This window comes from Aedes aegypti, chromosome 2 (assembly GCF_002204515.2).
Source record: "Aedes aegypti strain LVP_AGWG chromosome 2, AaegL5.0 Primary Assembly, whole genome shotgun sequence".
In the NCBI taxonomy this organism is placed as follows: domain Eukaryota; kingdom Metazoa; phylum Arthropoda; class Insecta; order Diptera; family Culicidae; genus Aedes; species Aedes aegypti.
Window position 1 is genome coordinate 291,283,708 of NC_035108.1, and position 26,419 is coordinate 291,310,126.

Consider the following 26,419-nt stretch of genomic DNA (forward strand, 5'->3'; position numbering starts at 1 on the left):
AAAACAGTGCAATGTGCACATTTTTCTGCAACGCACTAGAATAACGCAATTCTTCAAAAGTTATGATACACGCCTTTTTCTTTATTTGTTTCTATTACTGCGGTGTTTTTTTTTCAGCATATGCAATGTATGTAATTCTATGATAATAAGAACAGTGAGCTAAAGAGGTGAGACGAAATTTATAAGAAAAGAAAAGAGGTTTTATTAAGTGTATCACCTATTGGCAGACTATTGTGGGCTGATAATTCAGTACGAATGCCTAATAAAAGATGTTGTTCTCTAGTTGAGATACTGATGAAGATTTATGGCCTCATGGAACATTGTGTATGCATAACCAATGACCATCCCGAACTAAATAGGCGCGTACAAGATCCCTAAGCAGTTGATGGAATTTGGGGGAATATCAACGAAAATTGAGCTCTGGAATGTAGTCGATGTGTAATTAATTTGCTATTCAAATGACTAAAGCAACAGATACAATAATACTTACAAAAAAATACAAATTTGAATGGTATTCAAAAATGTTGCCATTTTTTGCCAAAAACGGATCATGCTAAAAAAAATCCAACTGTATATCTTGCAATTTTTCGACCTTTTTACAATAACGTTTCCTCGCGATGAACCATCCCGTTATTTTTAAATAAGTTTTATGTTTTGATTAGACACAATTAAATTTTCTTTCCAAGCTGTAGAAAAATAAAAAAAACATCCGTTCAAATTCCGTGAAGTTATCGCGATTTGAATTTGAGTTCAACATGAAACCAAGGCACAGGCATCGTACCTTTTTAGTACAGAGTTAAAATAATGCTTCCATTTGTTGATCCACTACTGATACACAACGGCGACTAGTGGTGTAGTTTTTGATATAAAAAAATGTTTTATGTGACTTCTTGATTGGATAAAAAGCTGAAATGTGGCAAATCGACTACACTAGAAGGAATCTATCCGACAAAAAGCACATGTTGTTTTTATAGGAAATATACGTTTTATTCCATAGTTCAATTTCCTACTACATTCACAACCATTAGTACTGGCGCCCTATTAGTCTAGTTTTACGAACTTGTTTGGCTATGCATATTGGCCACCGGACACCGGAAATGTTCTGAATTTTCCGAGGTCATGCCCAAATGGCATTTTTTTCCTGTCGCTTGTGTTTTTGTGTGGTGTGAACTTGTATAGATATTTAAAATTTTCTTAGGAAATAGAACTAATAGAAAGTTGAATGCCGGTGGACACGTTGAAAATCTTCAGAAATATTACCATTTCCAAAAATACTTGTTGTCAGAAAACATGGTCAGTCATATTTGTATTTCCAATCATGCATATATTAGCCGTAGCTATGTCAAAGTGAGCATCGAGCATATTCTGAACCATAAAACGCTCTGACCACTCCCAGGTACCCTGGAAGAAGTGGCCAATTAGGAATATGTTCAAAACCATCAATATGGGCATCAAACTTCAAGATTTTTTAAGGTAATAATTCCGGAAGCATTTGCAGAACCACTGACTGTTATGACCATTATATAGTAGGTCTTCTAGATGCTTCTGAAAGGACTTCCAAAATCACCGGTTGCCATGACTCGGGGTACCCCGATAGAAGTGGTCAATTTCACAATCATATCAATATGGGCAACAAACTTCACTATTTTTAAAATTCGTGCTTCCGGAAGCAGTTTTGGAATCACTGTCTACCATGAAAACTGAGCAGTAGGTTTCAGAACCACAGGATGTAATAACCACTATATACTAGATTCCAGGGGCCCCTAGATAAGTGCCCCCCGGGGTACATGGAACCTGCTATACAGTGGTCCGACAGCCGGTGATTCTGGAGATGCTCCCGGGAAAATCACCTTCAAAAATCTTTTTTTATGTAACTTCTTTATTAGTATTATACCAAACATTACATTCATTTCTTATATCTAGGTGTTCTGTGTTAGACAACACTATCATCCTAATTTGGTAAAACAAATTTAAGATTTTATTAACATTTTGTTAACAACATATTACATTTCATTTGCCGTAGCAGTTCAGATTTTTTACAGGTGAGTTGATTTCACCTGCTTATAAGAGAAAAACAAAAAACACTTTTTCAATGTACATAACCTAAATATATAGCGTATTAATCGTGGCAGTAGAAGATTGTAACGATTTTTGCCTGAAATTATTAATTATTTTATTTGACATTGTTCTAATGTTTGAACATTGGATATTCTATGTAACTCATTGGTACTATACCAGGGAGGAAGCTTCAGAATCATTTTCATAACCTTCAAAAATCTTGATATTTGATACTCACACTGTTGTTCCGACATGCTCCTAATTGGCCACTTCTCCCAGAGCACCTGGAATCTACTGTACAGTGGCCATAGGTAAGGCCATATAAGTGCTTCCAGAAGCATCACTTCCGGGCATGTTTTGAATTGACTACATTCCCGGGGCACCTGGCACCTACTATAGAATGGTCATGGCAGCCGGGGGTTCTTCGGGAAGTATCATTTTGAAATATCTTGAAATTTTAAGTCCATATTGATATGCTACCAGATATGTTCCTAATTGGCCACATCCCCCAGGGCACCTTGAACCTACAATAGAGTGGCCAGGGCATCTAATAATTCTGAATATGCTGCTGGAAGCATCATCATTAAGTTAGGTGCCCACTTGGATAGGTATGCAGGTATGCAACATAATTATGATTCATTATAAAACTTTAAATCCACACTACTTAGTCTATTGCCTTTACAGATTATTATAGCATTATATTTAATTTTCTAAAAGATATTGTCTTACTTTGATTCACCTGCAAAGTAGCTCAGACCCCACTGGCTACGAAACTACAACCCAATGTGCATAACACCAATGGATGTTTTTCTTTTTCTTTACACTAGCAGCTTACTATCATCGTGATTAGCAACAGCACCTGAAGGGTGCTCAGAGAAAGGCCCTTTATCAATGAATAGTAATGTCTGGGAAATCGAACCACTACAATTGCTCACCTTACCTAGATGTTATCTTAGGAACATATGTAGTATGTGAAGTAAGTTTTCTCACGTTAATTCAATTACATAATTTGAACGAGCATAATTAGCAGGAAGTGTGCTGTGTTCAGTTTTTGTTTTTTATGGGGCCCTCACTTACTTTATGTTACCATTGATTACTGTGTTTATTTTCTCTCGCAATAGTGGCATCTTTCTTCATCCTGAATAACCGCATCTGCTTAGATGTGGAAGAAATATATTAAAATTTAACGTCTAGCAAATCGCTAACTTCCAATTTTACTCAAAGTAATAGCTCAGGGAGCACAAATTATCATTATCGTAACAATCATATCTAAAAAAAATAGCACAAGGAACAACATGCCTCCAACAGCGGCGACGTAACGGTAACAATGTGTGTGCTGTTGGCGAGTCGTCCAGTCAGTGGGTGCTCGGTCTCGTATGCTTGCAGCACTAGGTTACAGCGGCGAAATACTATTCAAAACATGACGGAAATTCGAAAACCTTGTTCATAGTTAGGTACCACCTTCACCTCCATTGCAGGCAACTTTGAGTCGGCGTCGTGTTCAGCAACATAATCCAAGGAAATCGAGGACAATAAGATATGTGCTTTATGTTGCGCGCTCATGAATTCAAGTAGTTCACGGCGTCAACGAACCTACCCAAATGTTGGACCAAACTATGTGCGGCGGATAGATTCGGCCGCTACTAATTATGATGTATGCATATGGAAACATTATGCAGTTCTATTGTGCTAGCAATGGAAGCTTCGATTGATGCGTTTTGCATTAGTACTAAAGCTTGAAGAATTTATGAAGAAACAGTCAAATACACGAATGATGTCATCGATGGAGTTTTCCGTGGCATGATATATATCATATGATTTACATAAACTTATGCAGATTATGATTGTGTATTATCGAACAATTGTTCTGAAACCGATGCTTCTTCGATAAAGCCTTCCTACTTACCTGTGTTCATAGACATACCGTTATGTTCAAATTGCTAATGTTTATGGTTTTTTTCGGCTATTTTAATAATCCTGTTCCTCATCTCATAAAGGGAGACTAGGTAGACTTTATCCCCGAGGAGACTTGATGCCATCCTGTTTTCTCGGAACGTATAACAGTTTTATTATAAGGAGTTTTGTGCAATATTTCATCTATACGAAAGACATGTCAGAGATCAGATGGTATAACACATAATATTTTAGAAGTAGTTTGTTAGCGTTAGCGTTAGCGTAGTTACGGTATACTTCGTAGATTGGATATTGGATCCCTTGCTTAGAAATATGGCATTGACAAGTGATCAATTTCACCCCGAAATGAGATCCCCTGATTTTTGTTAACACTAAAATGATATTTGTTAGAAAATTTCGGTACATAAGTCGATGAGGCTCATCTTCGTACTTGTTTGGCATTGTTAATATTATAGAAAACAGACTAGAAAATCCTTGAAAATGATCAATTTCACCCGAAATTACGGTACTAGCAACATTCATGTTTCTTTTTAATAATCTCATCCTGACTACTTTCAGGAATAAGGCAGGGGAGTATACCTTGTCCAAATCATAAACAAGAATACTAAAATCATGAATATCACTATTCCCGGCCACGCCCATCTTTACCGTAACTTGGGATAGGGGATAGGAAATGTTGATGTAGCACTTACTTAATGAGAGGCCACCGACTCAGCGACACCCTCATAAGTGCTACGGAGTTGGAGGTTGGGGAAGGTATATTGTCAGGATTCGCCTAGAAAGCTGGCGATAGACCATAAACATTTGTTGTTTAAGTGTTTTCAATTTAATCTTTCGAATCCCGGCAATCAAAAGAGAAAAAAATAGTTTATTTATAGTTTACATAGTATTTCGCGAAATGCTTGTCGATTGTGCAGTAATATTTTTGCTCAATAGCCAGTAAAAAGCAAAAAAAAAATCTCCGGCGGACGAAAACACGCGCGAAACCGTGAGCAAAATCTATCGGACGACGCAAAACCGAACTGTCCTGCTTCTTGGGCTTCACGAAGCACTACCTAGCAAGACGCTCCGAAACAGGAAAAAAAAGTAAGAGGTTGTTTCCGAGATACGACCGCCAAGTTGACGTTGGATAACGTTAGCTTTTTCTATTTCCTGACTTGAGTCCGTCACGAACTCATGAAAGATTTCTACTTATAAAAATCCAATCAATTTCCATACTATTTGTTGCATGTCAATTCTGACGTATTATGGACATTGTGTGTTATTATTTGGTTGGTTCGGTTACCACCTCAACACCGATAGAATCGGTCGATGGAAGAAGAAGCATGAGCGGTAGGGGAAATACCCATAGGAGGCAAAACGCGCCACCCTCGTTTGGACGTTTTAGAAAAAGTAGGGTCAATTAGTCCAAAATGCCACTTTATGGATTTGCATCGTTTTCTCCTAATGAGATCCACATTTTAACGCCATTCGAAGTCTTAACAGTAACTTTACAATATTTGCTAGCAACCATCATGAAAACATTTTCCCAATTTGAGTTTTTTAACGGGTGTAAATCGTGTAGGAAAGTTGGTTGAAAAATGGGGGTAGTTCAAAATGACCAAATGGATGGGGTAGAATGCCATTTAGTATGGAGAACTAGTAGTTAGCAACCATGTTTCTCCATGAGATTGTTCTGTGGTATAGAAACGCTTATTCCTTAATGAAATCATCGGAAAACCTTGATATTTAGGCAAAAGAGGGAAAACTGTTGAATTTCACCGGAAAATCAAGTAAAAATCTACAAGTTTATGTCCAAGGGTTGTATGCAGCATATAAGCAGGCGTGATTGTGTGGGTACGTTTACAGCACGAGTAACACCGAACTCAAGGGGGGCGTTTTACCCCGCAAAACAATACATATGCAGTTAAGCAAGCACTTTAAAAAAAAGTAAGAGGTTGTTTCCGAGATACGACCGCCAAGTTGACGTTGGATAGCGTTAGCTTTTTCTTACTCCATTAGATTGTCTTATGAAAGCCAACGATCAATGCGTTTGATTACCAAAAATAGTTTCGTGTAAAATTATATCTGTTTATGTTATGAGTATTATTTCAAAAATACTTCGTATGTCGTTATTCCATAAGAAAATCTCGTGTACCTCATACGTTCCATTTCCTCAGTGAATAACATAATATTGTCGATAGAGATTCATAAGTGTGCGTATGACAATGATTAGTAACACCTGTGAAAAAGAGTCAACTTCGTATCAAAAAACACGTAGGAATTTCATATGAATTTCTAATGGAATAAAGACATAAGAAGCAGCTAATGAGACTCATGAGAATAACTTGTGAACCTAATAATTCATAATACAAATGAGTATAATATCATAAGATACTCTTATAGGGTGGTACCGTAAAACGGGGTAACTTTGATAATGCGGGTAACTTTGATAGTGCGTAACCCACCGCATACTAAATGAAATATCATAATTTCTGTTAATCAGTTAAGCAAAACGAATGCAAAACTAAAGAATATTAGTATGACACTTCATGTAAGAGCGGTTTTCATTTAAATCAAGAACATTTTAGGCTTTTTATACGAATTTAAAAAATTTACACAATTTTAGCATTTTCAAAACGCTTACAAACAATCTGTTCTACGATCACTATTTGGTGAAGTTTTGAATAGTTGGCCACTTATCTTTGATAGCCTAGTTATCATAGAACTTGAATACGGTCTCAAATCTCTTAGCGGAAAGTATATTCACAAACTGGGACCATTTTTGTAATCTAAGTCAGAAATTACCATATAACGTTAAACGCCTAGAGGTATGCAATGCCCTACGAATGTTCGTTATTCATTCAATTTTGTTCGAATCATACTCCATTATCAAAGTTACCCCAAAACAGAAAACCAACTTTCGATTATATGAAAAATTATATATCCATTAAAAATGAATCTTTTGCCAATTTATCGACTGTAATCGATAGCTAGGAAGCCAGTACTTGTTTTAAAAATATAAATTGTAAATCTTTGAAACAACATGCAAAAATATTCAAGTGTTCTTCGAAAAAACTATCAAAGTTACCCCGTTTTACGGTACACAAATTATGTCACGCTAAATTTCTACTTTTTCACCTACCCCCCCCCCCCCCCCCCTTTGTCACGTGTTTTGTATGAGCCCTCTGAAAATTTTGTAAGGCTTGTCACGCTTGGCTTGATCCCCCCCCTTTGGACCGTGACGTAATTTGTGCATGACCCCTATGAAGGATCATAGATTTCAATTATGGAATTCTTCAGGACCATTATGTACTTAAAGAATCGCTCTTTGAATTTAAGAAAAGAGAGATATTCATAAGATCTTTAATGACAACGACAAGAACTTCTTGTGATTATCGGACGTTTTGTGTTTCATGAGAATCTTATGAAAGAGGGAAACCCAGTCAAGAAAGCAATTCACAAGCGTTCTCTTATGGAATTCGTACGTAATTTTTGGCTCCGTGTAGTGGGAAGCGGAAACCAAAAATGTGCATGAACGTGATTGGTTACATAAGAAAGGGGTCAACATTATACAATTTTTCAATAGTTTGTTGCTAATAATCAATAGTGTTCTCCTTTTGACTCATCGCGTAGATTTCGATCGAATGATGGATAAATATTGAAAATCTATCGAAAAATGGCTGAGTTATTAGTGTGCAAAACCTGACCATTTTTCGTTACATGCTCAATTTTTCGATTTTTGGAATTGTACCCCCATATGTTGCCGAAGGACGTTATCCAACGTCAAAAAACACTTGTTTGAAAATTTTGGCTCATGAGCCAAATAGGCTGACCGTCGTACTTGTTTACCTGCATTCAGTTGTTTGGCATTTTCAACATTATTGAAAACAGACAAGAAAATCATGAAGAACGATCAATTTCACCCGAAATTACGGTACATGAAACTTCAAAACGTCAAAACCTTATAACAGCAAGAAAAATGTGCTTTTCTATGAAAAATAAGACATGCCCCAATGTTTCCCAATTTTTCAATAATTTAGTTATGAAAATCAATAGTTTTCATTATTGTAGTAGATTCGTAGAAAGCTTTCCAATCGATTGGTACAAGAATCTTGAAAATCTATGCGGGCGTTAGTAAATTATTAACAGTCAAAATCTAACTACTTTTCGTGACGCGAGCGTTTTTTCGAAATTGTATCTCAGTATGTTGCCGTAAGACGTTATCCAACGTCAAAATCAGAGGGGGTTGTGTACAAGACACGACCGCATGACGTTAACTACGCCAAGTGATTTTTTGCGTTTTAACTTTAGTCGATTTTCATAGTTGCAGAAAGGGGTCGACATTTTCCCAATTTTCGACAGTCTATCGTCAAAAACCAAAAGTTTTCTCCATTTGAGTAAAATGTTGTATCAATTTCCGACCGATTGGTGGGAAAATATTGAAAATCTAGCGATAAATGGCTGAGTTATTAGTATTTAAAATCTTACATAATTTCGTGACGGTCGCAACATTTTAGATTTTCAATTGACACCCAGTATAGTGCCGTAAGACGTAGTTAACGTCAAAAAATGATTTATAAAACCCAGAAAAGTTAAAATGGATAGCTGTTTAGAAAACATGTTTGTTTATCAGCCCAACATTAACAAAGAGCATAAAATAATGTTTTTCACATCTAAAATCGCTGCTTTCCTTAACATGGACAAACTACCCCCAGTCCCCCTAACTCTTGCTCCCTAAACAAAGATTCCGGTTGAACGTTAGGTCCACGCATGATCCACTAAGATTGGTTGCTTTAGTGAGTTTCGAAGCCAGTTTGAGGGTTAGGTACTTCTCCATGAACCGCGAAATCTATGTTCTCCACTTTGCTCAAATCGATGTTAAAGTTGCGTGTACATGTTAACTTCAAAACGTCAGAACCTTATAACAGCAAGAAAAATGTGCTTTTCTATGAAAAATAAAACATACCTCGATATTTCCCAATTTTTCAATAGTTTAGTGAAAATCAATAGTTTTCATTGTTGGAGTAGATTTGTAGAAAGATTTCCAAACGATTGGTGAAAAAATCTGGAAAATCTATCTATCTATTATTAACAGTCAAAATCTAACCACTTTTCGTGACGCGAGCAATTTTTCGTTTTTCAAAATTGTACCCCAGTATGTTGCCGTAAGACGTTATCCAACGTCAAAAACTTCAAAACATACAATTCGACAGTAGTTAGGACAAACAACGTTCATTTACTAGAGGTTGCATTGATTTTAGTGCTCTATAAGTAAAAAAATAAAATCGTGGGACACGGGTGATCTATTTCACACCACCGATCAATTTCACTCGATTTTACGGTACATTAATAACTCTTATCCTTTTCCTCGAACATTGTTTTTAGTAACTTTCAAAATTAATAATAAATAAATGTATACTTTTTTCATTTTCCGACCGCAAGTTTCAAAAGTTTACAAATTGTGTCTCGCATTGAAGCCGAACATGCCTTGTCATTTTTTTCCTAGGTTCGAATTCCGGTCAACTCAGAATCGTTTCGATACGGAAATTTTATTGACATTCTTGGGCATAAAGAATCATCGTACCTTCCAAGCGATGTATGAAAAATGGCAACTATGGCCAAAAAGCTCTCTGTTTATGGTTTTAGAACTGGTAATAGAACACTAAGGTGAGAAGCAAACTCTGTCCCAATCCGGAATGTAATGTACAGAAAAAGCAGATCGTAGTAAACTCTTTGAGTGTGATTTGAGTAAGGTTATTCCAAACACGGCTCATGCATAACTTTGAAAACAATCTACCAAAAGATACGAACATCTCAGCATGTCAGCGAGAACCTTACTCTACACATTGCGTATAAGTACGTGCATTTATGGGAAAAGTTTCAAAGGTGAGCTTAGGACTTACATATTAAAAAGTCATGTTGTTTGAAGAGTACACCACAAACCTATATAATCGTAATGAATTAAGCACTTATAATAGATCATTCTGCCTCATAATCTTTCGTACATCTTTTGTGACATTATCCGAGACAATTGTCAGAAAACCTTATTCAGTTATACTCACTATACTTCGAGCATCTCTCATGCTCAAACACATCATTAGGTACCCTAGGCTGTTAAGACCTTACACTAACTATCTACTCGCGTCCTCACCACATGCTAGCAAGACTGGAAAGAAAACCGCAGTAACAAAATAGTCGAAGGTACATCATCATCATCGTTATGATCGTCATAATCGCAAAATGCATCACTTTTTAGCTAGTTTGGTTCGTTTGTTTGTTTACCTGTTGGTTACCTGGTATCGGTTGGAAACAAAGTCGTCACGCAAAAGGCTCCAACCTGTTGGCTGGCTCAGCTGACTGTTATCCGCATGCCTATTTTCATTTCGTTTCCTCGCGTGGCACAGCCGGAAAATAAAAACTATCGGTAGTTAAGCCAGAAGAAAAGCGAAAGTAAGCTCGCGAGGCGTCAAGGCTTAATTAGTGCTAAAATTAAAACCTTTTACTAGTCGATTTTCCGTGGCTTTTGTTTGCTCCTATCACTAACACCAAAACCCTCGAAAAGGGGTGAACTTACACCCACCAACGGAGATCGGGCGTCCAAGTGGGTGATTCCTTATTTCTAAGCGCACCCCACCCTGGTGAAGAGACCCCAGAAGGCGCCATAGAAGAAATTTCCGCCCGCCATGCTTGGTTCGTTTAATTAATATATAAATAGATATGGGCCCAGTAAAATTGCAACCAGTAAACTTTCTTCTCTCAAACCATCTATACGTGTATCGCAATGAAGTTTACGGTAAGAAGTGACTGCTGTTTTGTAAGGTGTTTCCCTTGGTGGTGATGGAATTTTGGGTGAAAATTTGAAACTGTGCTGCAGAAATCCTAAAAGTGCCAACGACATTCAGAACATTGAACTATGGACAGTTAGTGATAAAGTGCAATAGTCTGAAGGACAACGAAATAAAGATTGGAGATATATAAAAAGGACTAGAAACGCTGAAAGTTCCAAATATTGCATTAAAGTGGAATGAAAAGTAGACACTATCAAATGAAAACCTGCTGGCATAAGCATTAAGAATTATCGAACGAAATATGAACAAAACGGTTGACAAACAATGGACAATGATTGTGTGACGAACACAAAAAGTGCAATGATTAATCATAAATAAACAGGCTGATAGAATCCTACAGGAGCAGTTTAAAATACCCGAAAGGTCATCGAGTTTTACATTTCCTATGATCCTTGGAGAATACATCAATTCGCCTGAATCGTGTGGACGAAAATTTGAATAGCAACTGGGGGATTTAGGCTAGTTGCAGTTGAAAGTGCATTTTCGGTTTACTGATTGTCCAAAAACTGAGTCGTGACACAATGGTCGGGAAGTGAAACAGCACTGAAATAAATCAATCAATCGAAATTCTGAGTATTCCAAGTTTCCAACAACTGAATTCTCTCTTAGGCAATGCCAAAAGTGAAAAGTGCAACGTAATCATGAAACTGGCAAAATGTAATCTCTTCATTGAGTTGGATAAAAATACTTTCCTTGACTATTTGTTATTGCTTTGTAGTAACAGTATCGCTAACGATTTTCGTACATTGTTTGTTTCCATCTGTTTTAGAATTTTATGCAGAACTATCAATGTGATACAATTACTGTACATATGTGAACAGTAGAGTGTCACCCTAAGCCTTGTGGCATCATTCGTGCCTCCAAAGCAAACACATGTCCTCAAGATGTCTAGGTTCGATTCCCGGACTGTTCAAGATCCTTTCAAGATTATTACAAGGTGATGACTGGGTATTAGAAAAACATTTTCGGCATTATGAAATTCGTGAATGTACCCGTATTTGCTCTCCTTTTGCTTTTATTTTGAATTATAGTAAATATATATTTTTTTTAAGTATAGTATACAGCATTGAACAATATATCTGCATTTTTTTTTTAACTTTGAAAAGCGTTATCTTAACTATTCATGGATCAATTCGAATAAAAATTGCACAGCACTTCAGTGAGGTTCTGTTGGTTGAAACTGAATATCGTGTTTGTTCTAATGAATATTGTTTTTATGCTATTCAAAACTATTTACAATTTGGCTATTGTTAATTTTTTGTCAAAAAATATATATGATTTTTCTTGAATACTGCAATACCCATAACCAAGCCAAAGGTACGCAAGATTCTCTTTCTTTTTTTATTCACAGTTAGTCAAACTTGGAGACTTGTATCTTAGTGTTTCAATGTCATCACAACATTGATTTTGTATTTAAAATTTACGCAATAGAAATTTCACAGCTACTCAAACTGTTTATTCTTCTTCTTCACCTAATGCTAAGCTTAATGTTCCAATGAGCACTTTACAGTTATTAACTAAGAACTTTCGTTGTCAAAAATGCCATTTACGCATTCATACATCGCGTGGCAGGCACGACGATACTCTATGCCTAGGGAAGTCAAGGAAATTTCCATAACGAAAAGATCCTGAACCGACAGAACATTGTTTTCCACAGACTACTCTGTCTTACAATATTCAAAATATACGGAATATTTGTGTTTAAGACATACTGCCCATAAAAGCATAACTGTCCCATATGGAATTAGTAGGCATTGAGAAAATAGCGTCCAAATATTGCAGTTTGTCTTATCATACAAATGTAGATAATTTTCTAGTACCGTAAAACGGGGTATCTTTGATAATGCGGGTAACTTTGATAGTGCGTAACCCACCACATAGTAAACGGAATATAATAATTTCTGTTAATCGGTTAAGCAAAACGAATGCAAAACTGAAGAATATTAGTATGACACTCCATATAAAAGCTGTTTTCATTTGAATCGAGACCATTTGAGGCTTTTTACACGAATATTAAAAATTGACACAATTTTAGCATTTTTGTAACGCTTACAAACAATCTGTTCTACGATCACTATTTGATGTACTTTTGAATAGTTGGCCACTTATATTTGGTAGCCTAGTTATCATAGAACTTAAATACAGTCTCAAATCTCTTAGCGAAAAGCATTTTCACATACTGGGACCATTTTTGTAATCTAAGTCAGAAATTTCCATATAACATTAAACGCCTATAGGTATGCAATGCCCTTCGTAATGTTCGTAATTCATTCAATTTTGTTCGATGCATACTCCATTATCAAAGTTACCCCAAAACAGAAAACCGACTTTCGATTATATGAAAAATTATATATCCATTCAGAATAAATCTTTTGGCAATCTATCAACAGCAATCGATAGGTAGGATGCCAGTACTTGTTTTAAAAATATAAATTATAATTCTTTGAATCAGCATGCATAAATATTCAAGTTTTCTTCAAAAAAACTATCAAAGTTACCCCGTTTTACGGTACATTTCTGTAAGCCATATTCATTTAGCACCACTGCACAGATAACTCATAATGCTTCAATTGAACAGTGAAAAATATAAACTTGAACACAATTCACGTTTTGCAGTTGCTATTTGGGTTGAAAGTTCATATAGAGATTGTTATGCCTTTATTTTTCAATATGGGACAGCACCAACTTCATATTTTTCCACAATATTTTCAAACGAATTGTGTCCAGTGAATCAATTGTCACCCAATACGCAGCAACAAAGACATTGTCATCTCCTATTCTTGTTGCAACAATTCCGTTCCGCAACATCAGTTTATCATCACTTGAACAGAATATTACAATGATCGATCACCACGTGTGCAGCGATTTTCTGGGCTTCGCATTGCAATTTTCGAGAACTTTCTCCGTGTTGGTAAACATTGACACATTATCGAACAGCATCCATAAAACAAATTTGGTTTTGTGTTTAAAATAACTGATTAATCGCGAGTTGAAAAGGTTGCAACAATGTTGCGCTATGTGATTGTCATGACAATTTTGCTTTTGATTGTATCCTTATCCTCAACAGTTGGGACAAACGGTTGTGAGCGAGCTTGCTTTGTTGTTTGTTTTTCGTCTGTGTTGATGACAATTTGATTCACTGATTGTGTCAAATTTAATGTGCATAGTAAAGTAAATATGAAAATATGAATGATGCGATGAAAAAAGGTGTTGCCGCGAAAATCCATATGGGGCAGTTATGCTTTTATGGGCAGCATATGCTGTACATAAAAGCTAAATTGTCCCATATGGAAAAAGATGGCATTGAGAAAATGTCATTATAAATTCAAACTCCTCATACATTTTTTTTCATAATTTTCGATTAACTTCCTGAACGCCATATTTATTAAGCATTACCACACAGATTACTCATCCTGGTTAATAAAAAAAATACAATTAACGTTCTACAGTAACTAGGGCACTTGATTTTCTACTGGAAAAATAACAACAAAAGTTCATAAAAGTATGTTGTCGATATCTGATAGCTCCACACTATTAATTTTGCATTTTATTAGGAAAAATTATTATTATTAAAATTAATGCTAGTTGATCCTTCAAAAACAGTAAATGTTGTAAAAAAATATTTTTTTTTTTGGGTGGGAAAACTACAACTCTTTCACTACCAAGGGGAGAAAACTTAAGCTTACCTACTACAAATGGTCCAGCAGCAGGTAAATCAGACACAATTCAAAATCAATATCCAATTGTTATTTAAATAGATAGTATACCCAAAGCTTTTTTAGGAAAAGGTTCTTCCTAGTTTTAACTGGTGCGGATTTGTGGCAGAAATAAACAATTTAACAAATTTAAAGTTGATAAATTATGTTTTTCTTGGTAGAAAAAATTTCAAAACCCCAGTTCACATGTTTGGGTTGAAATATATTTTTTAATACACCCAAAATTTGTTTTACTCAGGAAACCTTGAAAACCCTATTTTTGAACCTGTTTTTCTATAGATAAAAAAATGACCCGGTGACATGTAGTTTGCTCTTCATAAATTAGATTGTAGAGGCCCAACAAATATGTTTGGGCAGAAATAGACATTTTTGATTACACTCGAAATGTTTTTTAATTAAGAAGCTACAGAAAATTTCATTTTTTAACGCTTTTTGCATATAAAGCAAAATTCAAAGCAATAACTGATGGTTTTCTCGACTGAAACATGACTGCTGAAGTCTATTAAATATGTTTGTGCAGAATTATAAATTTTTAATTACCTCTAAATTAATTTTAAATTTAAAAACTACGAAAACCCCATTTTTAAATTAATTGCTTATATATCAGAATTTAATGCGATGAAATCTTGTTTTGTTATTTTATAAATCTTATTTTATTACACAGCGTAACAAAAATGACATTTTTGCGTGTCTCAAGAATCAAATTATGTGTCTCTAGTATATTTGGGGTTGCTGAATCTGATGCCGTTCTCAGAAATGTTCCAGCACGTCACACCCTTTAATTAAGTAAATAGCCCACTTCTAAACCATTTGTTTGCAAATCAAAAGTTTTAACAAATTTTTCAACATCTACATTTTCCGACATATGATCCAGAGATAGTTTAAAGCTGTTTTTCTTTCGTTTCTTGACGAATAATAATATTGTATTTTCTTGTTTATGGCTGGTAATAATTGTTAAACTAGAATAAGTTCTAAATCATTGGGATCTGTTTTTTTAGTTGATGTCATTCAGTTAAAAGAAACAATGACTTGTAACATTTTTAACATCAATCAGCTTATGGAAATCCAGTTAAAATTTCTGTGAAGAAATAGGAAGTTTTCATTAAACACAAACTTATTCTACTACAACTACGAAAACACTATTTTTGTAACTGTTTGTTTTTAAAATGAAAATAAATCGAAGCCAAACCTCACATTTTCAAGGGCACAAATCTGGAGAACCAAACATCCGTTAGAGCTAAAAACTTAATCGATAGGTCACTAGCTGGCGGTGACCAATCGATTAAGTTTTCAGCTCAAACGGATGTTCGGTTTTCCAGATTTGTGCTCTTAAAAATTTGAAGTTTGTCTCCGCTTTATCTTCACCTTCAATCAAAGTTTTATATGAAGACTTGTTAATTTGTTTAGTTCTGTCCAAGTATCTTATGAAAATAAATATAGGACGAAAATACAACTATCATCGCCTTGAGATTTGATTTTCGGTAAAAAAATGAATAATTGGATGTTTCTCAGTTTTTGTGAGTAACATAAAATTTGAATGTTATCTAAAATATCTGTTTCTGCTCAAATATGTTCTCTGTCTAAATATTTGTAACGAAAAAACAACATTCCATGGCTTTTCACCTTGATTTACAGGCTCACAGGCTAAAACCTTGTGCTTTTAGTAGCTCTTGGAGTGAAAAAAAAAGATTGTTTTCAGAAGAAATCTGCTCTAGCGCGATGACATGACTTCTAAAATATATGTATTTTATATCCTGCAAATAAAGAATAAAATAATATGTTAATCAGTCCACAGTTCGGGAAGTCTCTCTTCTGCGCCTACGGTAGCCAGTATTTATAGCTCAGAAATTCCGTAGGTACGAACAAGTAAAAGGTACCAGAGTCATAAGAAATATCACTTGAGATAGGTAGACATGACAGTCCTTTCCCCTTTAGAAACTTTCTATCAAATCTTTAAAATGCCGCCTTCACGTTACAACAACGAACAATCGAACAAATATACCCAACAAATTCCACAGCTGTAACTTCAAAGTATTTATTTCATGACTACAACAAGACATTCATTGGATTCATACTGCTTTGCTCAACATTACATTTGACAACTTCGTCAACACTAAAGAACAATTTCGTTCATCTCAATATAGCAATCGCTTCACAAAAGAACAACTATGTTCACAATATTCGACAATTTCGTCAGCTCTGAAGAAAAATTTAGTTCAACTCAAATTGGTAATTTCACCACACTCAAATGAATAAAATTGGCAAACTCGCCACCTCAAAGAAAAACGATAATCGCCAACACACATTTCCATGATCCTCGTCGCCACTTTTATATCCTGCAAATAAAGAATAAAATAATATGTTATAGCCAGTATTTATAGCTCAGAAATTCCGTAGGTACGAACAAGTAAAAGGTACCAGAATCATAAGAAATATCACTTGAGATAGGTAGACATGAAAATGTCATCGCTTTTAATTTCGATTTATTGGCTAACAAGTTTAAAACTGGAGTTTCTTGAAGTTTTTAAGCAAAAGAAATTTTAAGTGTAATTGAATTTCTACAAGCGAGTTCTTACCAAGAAAAATTATGCCATTGATTTTAAGGCAGAAAGGTTGAAAATCTAGGGTATCTCTTAGGTGTTTGGTAAAAAAAAATGAAGTGCGATCCAAAACTTCTAGGTCTCCTCAAATATGTTCACTGGGTTTGTATAAGCAAATGTATACCGAAAAACTTGATATCATCGCAATGAATTTAGATTAACATGCAAACAAGTTTGAAACATAAAGTGTTTCGTATTTTTTGGACCAAAACAAATTTTGAGTGTAATCAATAATTTATATTTCTACCCAAAAATGTTCCCTGGACTACTGCAATCAAATTGATGCCAATGAATCTACATGCCATCGCTTTGAATTTTGTTTTATAGGCAAACAGGTTAATATAAGGAGAATTTATTATTGTTTTTCGTGAAATACATTTTGAGTGTAATAAAATAATCTATTTATTTTCATGTCGAAAAAACTACATAGCATCGATTTGAATTTTGTTTTATTATTGAATGTATTTTACAAAATCCTAGGAAGTGTCTATTGCTAAATAATTTTAGGTAGACGCATTTATTAGAGCCAATAGGGTAACGACTGTTTATTTCGTTCTCAAACGCTAACAGTTGGCGCCAGCGGCAAAAAGTACAGGCAACAACCTTTCGAACATTCAGTTTCTTTCACTGGCCGCCGAGCGACGACATTGTTGTTTGTATTCCACCCACTGATCGCGCTACGCTGGATTCTTAAATTTCTCAAATTTTCAACACAAGCGCATGGAAGATTGGTAGTCGGAGAACTGTCAAAACGTATGGAAAATAATGAAAAACGTAAATAGGCCTATTCACATGACGTCTCAAATCAGCTGATCGGGAAGCACTTTGACAGTTGTTCTATGAAAATGACAGGCCCGTGTTAGCACCGGTCCTCCACCGATGTAAACAAATGCATAGACGGATCTGTCACATGAAAAGGCCTATTACTTGCAATTAGGAACCTGGATGGTGGTGCTTTATTTGCTTCAGGATTTCGTTTTTATCAAAGCTGAAGAAGAGTCATCTATTGCCTTTTCAGTTTTGAATATCGCTCTATCAAAATGAACGTTGATCTTGAATGATGTTCGATTCCATTGCTGAAAGAGTCGCTTCGAAAATAACAGAGCTGTGCATTGTAAAGTTAGGTCTCCGACTTTTTCAAGGAATAGGGTAACGACTGTTTATTTCGTTTTTAATCACTAACAGTTGGCGCCAGCGGCAAAAAGTACAGGCAACAACCTTTCGAACATTCAGTTTCTTTCACCGGCCGCCGAGCGACGACACTGTTGTTTGTATTCCTCCCACTGATCACGCTACGCTGGATTCTCAAATTTCTCAAACTTTCAACACAAGCGCATGGAAGAATGGTAGTCGGAGAACTGTCAAAACGTATGGGAAATAATGAAAAACGTAAATTACTTGCAATTTGGAAACTGGATCAAAAAAGTAGTGATTAGAAATCAAGTGTAAAGTGAATACAAAACTTTTTGTGTTTAGTTCATCTTCCGTAGAGCTTTCTTTGCTTTAGGATTTCGTTTTTACTACCACTGAAAAAGAGCCATCTATTGCCTTTTCAGTTTTGAATATCGCCCTATTGGATATGCAGATGTAAGGTACATTTGATCATGCTGTAGCGCCCCCTGGTGAGTGAATTCCAAAATATAATAACCACTGAGTGGAAAATATAAGGTCTATAAATAAGTTTTCCAAAAATAATATCATTATATTTTGTGTCGTTTTCAAGTTATTTGTGCAAATCTTTCCTCAAAATAGGATGCTAGGCGTCAACGGATTAAACCGATTAAACACAGACTTGAGTATTATTGAAAAAAACAAACTGACAAAATTTTCATTTTCAAATATTTCAAACACACTCGATTACACTGAAGCGTATTCTGCTAAGTTGTTTGTCTTTCCAAATTGAACAATTTGATTTTGTCTGTTTAAAATTTTTTTAACTTTTAAAATTTTAAAATTTTTCACAAAAAGGAAGATTTGTGATAATTTGAAAATTTGTTTTTAAAAAGCTATGAATTCTCTGCTTAATTTAAAATTTTTCATGTCAGTCGGTCCACCTCACTAGAAAGCGAAAACCCAGCTTTCAAACTTGACCAATGCGTTCTTTGTTCTGTCCAGTAGTAAATTTTGAAATTGATTTCTTATAATTATTTTCCACGGAAGACCTGAAATAGGTTCCCAAACCAAGCCTAGGGATTTTGATGAGGTAATTAGAGGTTTCAAAGAATTACCAAGGATTATCCAGGAGATTTCTAAATTTCCGTTTAAAATCAACTTTGAAAAGGAAAGTTGGAATCCTTGAAAAACGATCAATTCAATTACATTTTCCTGGGAATCTCTTTAGAATTTCTGATAATTATTTTAAAACCTCTTGTAAACTCCTTTGAACACCATAAGGAACTGTATAATAATTCTTTTGTGAATTCTTGAAAATCAATCAATGAACTTTTTCGAATCCCTATAAACTAAAAGAAACCGTTAGGTACCCTCCTTGGTTCTTTAAGAACCGCTGAAAACCATTTCTAAATATTCACGAATTCATGTCCTTGGTCTATTTGACGTTTGGGAATTATCCATTGATTGAATAAGACAATGTTGACGATTTTTCAAACCCCTTTCTTCTCCCATAGTTATATGTTTTGTATGGAAGCATAAAACAAATTGTAAGAAGAAATAAAAAAAAGTGAAGAAGTGGTGATAAGACTTCTCCTACATCCGCTAACACTCAATTTCCTAATCGCTGCGTACTCAATATCCAGAAGAGATGTCGGTTTTCATGTATTTGACAGACCATAGGAGAAATGCACAGTGGTAAACGCAGAATAGTTAAAATTGAGCTACCTGGTATAAGATGGATTATATCATAGAAACACAAGTTCAACTGTACCATTTCAACGAGTAGCACAGGAGAGGCGCAATACTGTAGAGGACGCTCTGATGTCTTACAGACCTCGAATCCAACGTTTTTATGCAATGTTGTTGAAGTCAATTAATGTTAATGTTAACATTTGCATATATAACTGACATACTGACGCGAATCGCAAATCAGTCCCATCTGCATTTTAGTCGAAATATGTCCAATGATTTTCAGATGCACTAGACAATACGATTTGTTCGGACTGATTAAGAAAAACCAAAGTCGAATGGAATGAAAAAATACTCATTGCAAATTTCCCCATCGTCTAACTTTTTCTCACCATTATTTTTTCTTGGAAGGGTGTTAGAGTGAAAACTAACTCGTGAAAATACTGTGTTGATTCGAATGGCCCGGATGGCGTTGAATTCCGAACACCGGCCATAAGTCACCCAAAAACTATTATTTCAACATTTTTTTATGCAGCGCGTTGAAAACATTGTAATTTCGGATCCCAAGCGAAAAAAAAATCAGAATTTAGTCTAATTCTATCATCCGGCTTTGAAGCATCCGTCAATTCGAAGCAGTGCGGTATCATGAGCATTCAAATGTTTTCCAATCTGCATGATTTTATCTAATATTCGCATAGTAAACGAGTTTGGAAACTTCTACGCCAATTTTTTCAATGCCTACATTTCACAGATGAGTTTCATCTGAAAATTGTAGGTATTAAGAAAATTAACGTTGAAGTTTTCTTTGACTTGCGATTCACGGTAGTTTTCAAATCAAAATCTGCTTTCCTGCATGTTTGGTTATACCGTCAAGCTACCATTCACCGTGCATTTAAAAAAAATTTGCACTTCAAAAAATTATATAACTTTTCCAAATAATTTGAAGCGTATAAGAATACCACTACGTAGCGTACAATTATATAATAATTCAGAGAAAAATCTAAAACTAGTGATACATAACTAAAAATTACTCAAAAATTATGTTTGAAAATCTCATGTTAAGGTCGCCTCGTACCGTTCTATGTCACCATTTACCGTGCACATTAGTGCACCATTCACCGTGCGTATAGATTTCGCCATGATTTAATTTTGTTTCTTGAAGAAACGTTGTTGATGGAGCAACTGTGTTGCTAATAGTGAGCGCACTCATTTTTAAGACTGCTCAAATCTTCATTTACAATAAAATCCATAAAAAGTTAACAAATTGACTAAATAATTATTTTTTCATTAAAATCGTTATAGGAGGTTTGACTGTATTGTCTAAATGATTCCATATTCACTCAAAAACTAAATATGAAGTAGTTTAATGACGATATAACAATAAATCTAATATTACCGAATAATTTCATGCCTTTTACACTAATGAACGGTAATAGGAACCATACATACTGAGAGGGATCCATTCACCGTGCATTTGGGTTTCGACTGAAAAACAATATAAAATTCTAATTTGCATAAAATCTCATTGCTCATACGATGAAATACATCTTACTAATAGTATCCATAATGAAAACTTGTTGAAATTTTGAAAAAAATCATACTCTATCGTTAAAATGAAAAATGTGAATTTTTGGTGTTTCTACTAAGAGTGTTGAAAAATCTTATTATCAAAAAGAATTCACATGATTTTTACTACATAAACTAGGTTTTTCAAAATGCTTTGTGACAAAAACTACTTCATTTCATCAGTTTTATCTTATTTCACCGACAAAAAAATAATTTGTGAAAATTGTATGAATATTCTGTAGGAATTTGTATATGTGCACGGTGAATGGAGGCCGCACGGTGACTGGTGACTTAACGGTACATTGCCTTTTAACAATATTTTTTCCAACTTCCCATTTCCACCTATCCCTCCAGATACTAGCTGCCTCTCTGGTCGTTGTTTGCACGGCGACACTTGTTTTAGGATCAAAACCGGCAGGTCATGCTGGTGTTGACGGCCAACTAGAACAGACACCCGCCGAGGACCGGCAGTGGAAAGTGGAAAAGCGTCACACCGGAAAGAAGATCCACATTTTTCTCGGAAAAGGTTCAGGGAAGAGCAAAAAGTCCAGCAAAAAGCATGCCGACAGCGATGGAGCTGAAACGCAAACACGTAAAACACCCGAGTTGACAACCCGATCGGACAAGGCCGAAGATTTGGCCGCCTCGGCCACATCCGACGCGCCAGACGCTGCCGTTGGCGAAAGCCAACACTACGAAGTCCCTGAGCACCAAATCGTGAAGGAGAAGATTAAGATCAAACACCATCACCACCATCATCATCACAACCATGTGAAGACGGTGGTCAAAAAGGAACCCTATCCTGTTGAGAAGGTGGTTCAGGTGCCGGTCGAAAAAATCGTTCACGTACCCAAACCGTACCCAGTGGAAAAGATCGTAGAAAAGGTGGTTCACGTTCCGGTTGAAAAGATTGTTCACGTGCCGAAACCCTATCCAGTTGAGAAAATAGTCGAGAAAGTAGTCCATGTGCCCAAGCCATACCCAGTAGAGAAGATCGTTGAAAAGCCCGTACATATTGCGAAACCTTACCCAGTCGAAGTGAAGGTTCCGTATCCTGTTGAAAAGATTGTTCACGTCGACAAACCCTATCCAGTCGAAAAGATTGTTGAGAAAGTAGTGCACGTTCCAAAGCCGTACCCAGTTTACAAACAGGTTCCAGTTCCATACGAGGTGAAGGTACCATACGAAGTACCTAAACCAGTTCCATACCCAGTTGAGAAGAAGGTTCCCTATCCAGTAGAAGTTAAAGTACCATTTGAAGTCGAACGAAAGGTACCAGTACCTGTGAAGGTGGAAGTCGAGAAGAAGGTTCCTGTCCCTGTCAAAGTATACGTACCGGTTGAAAAGAAGGTTCCATATCCAGTTCCGGTGAAATCCCAGTTCCCATTCGATAAGGACATCGGATATGCCTCAACCAAACTGCATCCATTCGAATCCCAGCAACATGAAGTGAGACATTACGGCGACGAGTACTCTAACGGCGAAGAAGGGTATAGAAGAACTACAAAGACTACTTACAAGAAGAAGTCAAAGAAACATAAGAAAACAGAAGACTATCAACAGCAACAACAAAGCCAACAGCACTCTGCACCAGTGACTGAAGATAATCATGAAAATCACTCTGGACTGTCCAGCTCTTATGCTAATAGCGGAAGCTCGGAAAACTCTCAGCTACATCAGAACGGTGCTCACTATTCACACACTACGATCTTCACTCATCCGCCATCGCATGCTCACAGCAACTCACAGCAACAGCAGCAGCAGCAACATCAACAGCAACATCAACAACAACAACAACAACAACAGCAACAACAACAACAACAACAACAATATCAACAACAGCAACAATACCAACATCAGCAACAATACAATAGCCAAGACCAACAACAATACAACAGTCAAGAAAGTACCAACTACTTCAACCAACAACTTCTTCAATACAGCCAACAGCCCAAATACGGACCATCGACATTCCCACAGCAAAACGACTACCAATCGCAGGCTACTAGCCAGGAAAGCCATTATCACCACAATGACCATTACGGATCGGGTACGACACAACAGGAGGTCATCGTGACTCCGCCGGCCAACACTGCCCATCTCACATTCGATATGTCCCAACAATCTATGCCTCAAGCTTTCGCTCTCACAGCACCGTCCAATCCGGGAACTACGTTGCAGCTTGAATCCCAACCACAGCCATTCCAGCTTCTCCAATTATCGCCCTTCCAGTTCCAAACCCCCACCGGCTTCTCCCTGCCAACTGCCAGGTAAACGGAACTGCCGGAAACGGAAACGTGGTGGAAAGGTTTCGTGAAGAAAAAAAGACTGCAAATCAACCCCCATCTTCTCATGCACTGTTACCAATTCGGAAGGAATCCCTCCGATGTCATAAACTATTTATAAGCATTAACCAGTGCTCTTGCTCTAGAAGTGTATTTTGTAAAACTTAAGCTCCACCTATGAAGTCTATTTTTGTAAAATAGTATTGTTGTTGAACCATTTCCTAGTGTCCTTAGTAGTTAAGCTTTTCGGCCAGGTTAGCACAATGTTAGGATCGTGGGCCGCTTGTAGCGAAACGTAGCTTGCTGACCTTGTGCTGATTTTATTATTGATAAATCATACCAAAGCTCATTATCAATGTAAACGTGATATTAAGATAATTTTCTTTTCTCGGCTAGCTTATTTTCCTCCAACAAAATTAGACGCATATAGTTACCAAACCTTCACAAACTTGATATTTCGAAATTTTCAATCCCATATACATCGCCGATGGTTTGTCTTACTCTCATGGTATGAAAGTAATTTTCAATTTATTGGCCAAAGTTTAAAATGCGAGCATTAAAATTGTTTTATTAATGAATAACTGTGACATTCTAGGAAATAATGAATGTTAATTTAAAATACTATTTACCTGTAGCAGATTCCGATTATAACAAAAAATGAGATTATCTAAATTCAGTGAAAACATTGTTTATGCCATGAGAGAAGAAGAATGACTCCCATCAATACATAGTATTTTCGATTGCTTTACGGTCTAGGGAAAATATTGCCTTGAAAAGAAAACTAACGAATAGTGAATCCTTGTGTAAATATTATACTTCCTTCTATTGAAGAAACTGTTTGTGGTAAGGCAGATTGATTGCTAATAGTTGCAAATACATTGAAAAAATCGAAAGAAAAGCACCGTTTGTTTTATTTTTTGAAGAACTTCCATCGAGGAACAATAATTGAGTTAGAGGTGGATCATTCGTTGTACGAAAATATGCTTAATTCGACTGTAGGTATAAAACCTGATCGACTTTTGTACAGTTTCTTCTTGAGCTTAACTGTATAGAATAGCATAAACTGAACCCAAAACCTCGAGATATATGATGTTGGTGAAGTTTGTTTTCTGACAGTTTGAGAATTGTTTAAAAACAAATGCTCAATTGATTTTGCTTATTTGGAGTATCTTTGTAAAGAATAGGAGGGGTCTGTAGCCTTGAGGTTACGCTTCCGCTTCATAAGCGGAAGGTCATGGGTTCGATTCCCAGCCCCTCCAAAAAAAAAACCCGTCCAGCCACCAGAAGACGCCTCACGGAGGACCGTGCTTTGGGGAGCACATTCATCCTCCGTCAGTATCAGATGGTGACTGAGACAAACTCACCCTCTTCGCAGCCAGCTAGCCTCACTAGCAGAGCTCTCTCCTACCTGCTCGGTGTGGAGAGTAAAAGAGTAGGAGAGAGTGAAAGTAAGATGTAAATATAGATAAGTTGAAAATAGATCTGTATCGGTAACGAAGAAGCTACAGATCAACTGATTCCGGCACAGTAGTGGCCACGAGCACAGAGTGCCTTAAAAAAAATAAAATTGTAAAGAATGTTTAATAGTAGCAAAAATACCACTACTAATCAATTTATTTATTTACTTGCTGTTACTTCAATTTATTCGATAAAACTCTATGACGATGTTACGCCAAATTATTCGGTCAGTGACTGTGTGACACAGACTGTGTCTCTCCAAATTCGATTTCAGTCCACGCTCTCCAGATTCCGTGACACCTAATCAAGCCACCTCGTTCGCTGTGCTCTACGCTTTCTTGTACCAAACGAATTCGTAGCGAACACCATCTTTGCAGTTTTTTCGGTAGTTTTGCAACATGCCCTGCCCAGCGCACCCTTCCCCACCTTTTGGTTACAGGGTTCGCCGTAGAGCCTGGCGAGGTCGTAGTAACTACGACGTAGTTCATGCTCCGTCGCCACACACCGTTTTCCTACATACCGCCAAGGATGGTCCTAAGCCTCGTCGTGGTTCATGTCTCATGTCAATAGAGAACTGTCGGTCTTATTAGCGTTTTGTACATGGAACATGTGATGCGGGGTGATTGGCTGGTTCCACCTATGAGCATTTACCGTTTTGTCTCAAATTCCGAACATGACGTTTAACATATTCCGAACAGTGGCGATGTCAAAGATTAGCATTGATATTGTAACAACTTTTAAGGTGAAGATGAATCGAAGCCAAACTTCAAATTTTCAAGAGCACAAATCTGGAGAACCAAACATCCGTTTTAGCTGAAAACTTAATCGATTGATCACTCGCTGGTCGTGACCAATCGATTAGCTTTTCAACTCAAATAAGTGTTCTATTCTCCAGATTTGTGCTCTTGAAAATTTGAGGTTTGTTTTCGATTCATCTTCACCTCAAATGTAGAGTTGCAATATAAAAGAAATGGAAGAAATTTCAGTGGTTTGTTGAAATACCGCCATAAAAATCGATTGTTCGGAATATAAGTCATGTTCGTAATTTGAGGCAAAACGGTACCTACTTTGTTTTGGATGCATTCACCACCAAACCGTCTTTTGTCGCTTCACGTTTCAGGCGTGTGTACAGATATGCCACCGTCCCAAATGTTCTGCCGACAATACTCATATCATTCGCGAAGCAAACA

At 36.3% G+C, this 26,419-nt stretch overlaps 1 protein-coding gene across 1 annotated transcript; it reads left to right on the forward strand.

The window, feature by feature from the left end:
• Positions 1–10,253: 10,253 nt before the first annotated feature.
• Positions 10,254–24,669, forward strand: LOC5569179 (RNA polymerase II degradation factor 1). The gene is made up of 2 exons (XM_021845355.1): positions 10,254–10,747; positions 21,841–24,669. Exons 1-2 carry the CDS (start codon positions 10,736–10,738, stop codon positions 23,758–23,760), a joined length of 1,932 nt encoding a protein of 643 aa, XP_021701047.1. The 5' UTR covers positions 10,254–10,735; the 3' UTR covers positions 23,761–24,669.
• Positions 24,670–26,419: the final 1,750 nt, after the last annotated feature.